The sequence below is a fragment of the Mesitornis unicolor genome, unplaced genomic scaffold (assembly GCF_000695765.1).
Source record: "Mesitornis unicolor isolate BGI_N332 unplaced genomic scaffold, ASM69576v1 scaffold11252, whole genome shotgun sequence".
NCBI classification, from domain to species: domain Eukaryota; kingdom Metazoa; phylum Chordata; class Aves; order Mesitornithiformes; family Mesitornithidae; genus Mesitornis; species Mesitornis unicolor.
In genome coordinates, this window is record NW_010167147.1 from 35,051 (window position 1) to 40,318 (window position 5,268).

The following is a 5,268-nucleotide window of genomic DNA, read 5'->3' on the forward strand; positions in this document are numbered from 1 at the left end:
TTAACTATTATGCTTACATGTTTTCACATTATACCTTTTTTTGTTAAAACCTAATTTATTTGTATAAATTAGTCATCATAAATTGGTCATTAGTCATAAGTTAGCTGGGATGCCATCCAGAGGAACCTGAGCAAGTTGGAGAGGTGGGCCCATGTGAACTTCATGAGGTTCAACAAGGCCAAGTGCAAGGCCTGCACCTGGGTAGGACCAATCCTCATTATCAATACAGGCTGAGGGATGATGCAATAGAGAGCAGCCTTAAAGAAAAGGACTTTCGGATACTGGTGGACAAAATCCTGATGAAAGCTGACTAGTGTACAGACTTACCCCCATATTCTGGTTCACAATATCTAAACATTACAGTTTGAGTAATTACACCTTTCACATTCAGTCAGTGACTTTAAAATGTGAAACTGTTGGATCTCTTGCAGAGTTTTAATTTATTTCAGCAGTAGCTAGGAGTAACCTATGGAGAAACATAACCCTACAACTTGTTACAATTCTATTTTTATCTAGTTCTGCATGCCTTGTGTCCTCATTCTCACGTCATTGTAGTTATGTTCTTTACCTCTTTATCAGTCTGTAGAGCCATTATGCTTTGTCTTCGGCTGGGTTTCAGCAGCTGCTGGGTTCTGAAGTGATGAAACTTCTACATGTGTTCTATGTTTGGAGATTTCAAAGGACTTTGCCATGTTTCCATCAAGAGACCTAGCTGAAATAAGTACTTCACTTAAATCCTGGTTATTATCCGACTCAACAGTGGCTGCATTTTCAGTCTCAGGATTGCAAGATTTTGCAGATCCTCCAGCCAGTTCTGCATATGATTCACAGAAAGAAATGCTGTCACAACAAGCTGAGTTTTGCATAAGAGGCCAAGCATCTGAAATGTCTCCACAGTTAGTGTGTGAAAGAGAACCAAGAAAGGTAGGAATCATTTCTCCAACAGAATCAGAAGCCCTGCAAAAAGATTAAAAAAACCACATGGTTTCAGAAGCATTCCAGAAAATATTATCAGTATTATAATTATTGTCATTAATAATTATATGTATTTCAAGAAGGTTTAAAGGATTATATTAAGTTCATAGTCTAGAGGCACCCTGTACAATCAAATTCTTTTGAAAAGTAATACAGTTTGTTCCTCTCTCATCTGGAAATGAAGAAAGGTCTGGAGAACACTACTAAAGGTAAAGAGGATGCCTAGGGCCCTTCACACTGTGAATTCAGGGTTTTAGAAAACATGAACTACAGTTGCAGTTGTTTATAGTCTAAAGAATAGAAATATGATAAAAACCACTATAGTAATGTTCAGACACAAAGACTGTTTCAAAGAGAAGGAATTTATTTGTTCTCAATGCATGGCAGAGCGGGTGTTAAGATATAACAAGCCCATATCGTAGCAAGAAAGATATTTGGGAAGACTGTGGAATCTCCAATACTAAGGAATTGGTTTTTTTAAAAAAACAACCCATGCTAGACAAATGTCTAATGGAAATAAAAGAAGTCAAATGGGTTCGGACTGCGAAAAAGGAATAGACAACAAGACTGCTTGAAACTCTTTCTATCTGCACGATTTCATATTGAACACGCAATCACTTTAGATTCTCAGTTTGTTCTGTCTAGCCTTCAAAATGTGAGAAGTTTTTCTTGTATTCTCTTTCATGTCGAAATGGCAGAATATTAATGAAGGGCAAGGATTTTTAATTCTCACAAGGATTATTTTTATTTTGTGGAAAACAGAAGAAAGTGGAATTAGAAATTCGATATTATCTCAAATGTACTTAAGGTACATGATGATACTGACATGTTTATCTCTGTTGAAAGCCTGGAAATATTTTGGTATACTGTAGTAAAAAAGCCAAGTATTAACAAAACCAAAAGGATATACATTTTATTTCCAAAAATTGTTTACAGATTTATAAAACTGTCAAAGCTACACTATGTAGCTTTTTACAGTAATAATTTGTGTGACAAAACTCATCCCACAATAACATTGCCTATAACAGACTTTAAGTAGCCTTATTCATTTCCAAAACATTATGCTTTAATAGCTTTGATATACACACAAAGCACTTTTATAGTCGAGGCCAAAAGTCAGGACATTGCACCACAATTGAAGGAAATACATTATTTTGGCTAAGGAAATGGAAGCAAACCTGATTTCTACTGGAAGGAACCACAGGAGCTTTGATGTCCACATAGCATGGATATGACATTTATTTTTAAAGCTTTAACCAAAATATCCCTCACAAAGTACACAACTCTCAATTTGTCAGCCTTGGTGGTATAAAAGGATAACTCAAGCATGCTGGTATTTAAACAAGTTATTACAGAAAATTTAGGTATTTTGTATCTTGCACTTAGGTCACTAAGTCACCTTCAAAAACAACACCTATGAAGAGGCTGCCTCTGTATTTTTAGTTACATTTGGCCATAAGAACAAAACAGCTAGAGACCAATTTAATCCTTATATGGAAAACAATTATAGTGAAAAGAAATAAATACATCCTGTGTTAAAATCTGTAACCAGGAAACTCTGAATGATGCCATAAGTTTTACATTTTTAGCTCATGGCACTGCTGTAGAAATAACTACTCTATTACTGTATTTATATTCAGCTGATCAGGAGAAACTAATCATTACAATCTGGTAGAAATTAAGAAATACAAGATACTACAAATCTCATTGTCGTTAAGAGCTTCTAAAAAAAAAAAATCTTCATGATACTTCTAAACTGTACCTTAATCCCCCTAGACTCATAGGTTTATGCAGCACCTTGCTCACCCAACAGCAGAAGGAGGAGTCACCAAAACCTCTAAGGTACCGTATCTGCTTGTGAGGAAATAAATCACTCCTTTGTCAGAGAAGCAGATACATCATGTCAGCATTTATTAAGTAATACTTAAAATGGATTTTTCACCATAAACCTCTTTTTGCACAAAACAGGAGTATATGGCTATAGTTCATCAAAATCCCTCGTTCCACTCCAAACAGCTATTGTATCTGTATAAATATTAACGTGACTGCATAAGAAATATATAATGTTTAATAGGCATTTATAAAATTAAGTTACCTTTCATTAAGTGTAGTTTGAGAGTGGAAAGCACAACTGTGACTGCTGTGGTCCATGCTACAGGTTTCATCACAGCACAGTGATGGAATCAAGTGAACTGGTCCTAAGGAATGAAAATTAATTTAATAATGTTAAAAGTGTCAAAGCTCTGCATAAACTTAGCCTCTTCACTCTTTCAAATTTAAGGATTAAGTTTGCCAGTTACATTATAATACATGGATTAAGAGATTTTTTACCGCAAAGAATGAGTTCTTTAATTTATTACTTTAAAATGGAATTACTTACAAAGGCCAAACTGCTTCACCAGGAGTAATCCAGATGCCAGTCACGAACATTTTTAAATTAATTTACTTTTCAATTAGATACCATGTGAGATGGTATCACATTTGGAGTTAACGTATTAGGATGGTATTTGAGCCTGTCCTTTTGTGTTAAAATGATGTATTTGTTAACATCATAAATGCATCTGTTCTGATAATACTTCAAAAAATCTCAATGATTTGAACTGCTTGAGTTTTCAACGGCCTTTACAGCTCCTATCATGTTTTAGATACTGTCTGGTAAATCCTTCAGACCAATTTAAGTCTCAAAGTCACATGCACTACTATTTTTATCAGAAAGAAGTGAGATAGACATTTAGAGCTATTTTTAAGTGAAGGGTCATTGGAATGAGAACAGAAGAAAAAATCATAAGCAAACAGCTACTTAGAAATCCCATGTGCTTATCGAGAAATTAGCCTAGGACAAAAAGGCGAATTTGACAATGTTAGCTCTGTAGTTAGTTAAATGTCACAACTCAAGTGTAAGATACATGTTCATCATGCCACAAAGTCACTTTCAAGTAGACCTAACATACCACATGTCTGTGATGTGCTTCTCTGGCACTGGCAACAAGTTCTGTGGTCATATTCATTTAGCCGTGGTCTATCAAAACATGACAATTCAGAGCCATTGTAGTGAATGTCTTGTGATCTCAGAGACCCTTTGGACAAAATGAATTTAAATATATATTAGTAAATTATGCTCTTTTTTCCTGCTCAGAGCCTCCTATCTTCATAGAATGCTGAAATGTCACACTATACAGTATTTCCATACCTTTTCCAACTGAAAGATCCGTAATGATCATGTGGTTTCATATAACGCAAACCACAGACATTGCAACAAACCCTAGAACTGCTGGTTCAACTACAGCCTCTTCTAGGAAGACATCTGCTCTTTTGATAATGATTTGAGAGCACATCTTATTCAACATTACATTTTCTCAGTGTTGCACAGCATTTTCTCAGTAGAAGCTGGAACATCCACACAGAGCTGGCAAACAGATATGGATATACAGTCTTGGGCTTTTGCTAGCTTGTTCATCTCAATGCTAAACTTGCTTGAATGCTGCACAAGTTTCATTTATTTATCTACAGGGCGAATTGCCAAGCTAATACAAGTATATAAGTATTACAAAGAAACAGTAATAACTGGAAACTTACAACTTGGTTTCTTCTCCATAAACTGCCTCTTGCAATAGATAACACAAAGAATAAGAAGAGCTAAGAGCACTGTTGCAAGTGCACTGCATATAACAGCTGCTAGAGCAGTATCTCGAGGACTGGAAGCAGTTGATGGGATCTTCACAAGGTTTACTTTGGTGGTACCTGAAATAAAATTAAATAAGAATTAAGGCAAAACATTTCAGGAGTATACAGTCATTTAAATGAAAGTTTGGGAAATAGAAGAGGTTCATAGCACAGAAAAAAAAGAACGTTCCACCTGCTAACTCATAAACATTAGTTGCACATATAGATAGATTATCAGCAACGACATTACCAAAAAAACCTGTTAAAAATATATGGCAAAATGAGTGGTAATGAGCAGAGATGCACACTGTCTGTCCATGAGAATGGAATCAGATCTTCATCATGAAAACAAAGACCTCGCAATTTTTAATGATGTCAGATGATTTTAATATGGAGAACATTTCCTAGTGTATAGTTGAGAAAGTCATCCACTAGAGGGAGTCACAAATAGATGAACTTCTCTTAATAAGGAAATTGAGAGCTGTGACATCCACAAAAGTTCAAATGCTGTCAAAGGTACTATTTTACTTGGTTGCATATGCCATGATCATTTCTAGGATCAAACCTAGGATTTCAACTGTGCTTTTTAAATTCAGTGATAGTTTTTTAATACAAACAATATCTCTAGTA

General features: G+C 35.2%; 1 protein-coding gene across 1 annotated transcript; it reads right to left on the reverse strand.

Annotated features, from left to right (window-relative positions):
* Positions 1-564: 564 nt before the first annotated feature.
* On the reverse strand, positions 565-4,716 carry TNFRSF19 (tumor necrosis factor receptor superfamily, member 19; the record flags this gene model as incomplete). Its single annotated transcript, XM_010178586.1, has 4 exons — positions 565-957; positions 3,071-3,173; positions 3,927-4,052; positions 4,552-4,716. Coding segments are annotated over 4 exons (776 nt in total), but the record flags the coding sequence as incomplete, so codon positions are not given.
* Positions 4,717-5,268: the final 552 nt, after the last annotated feature.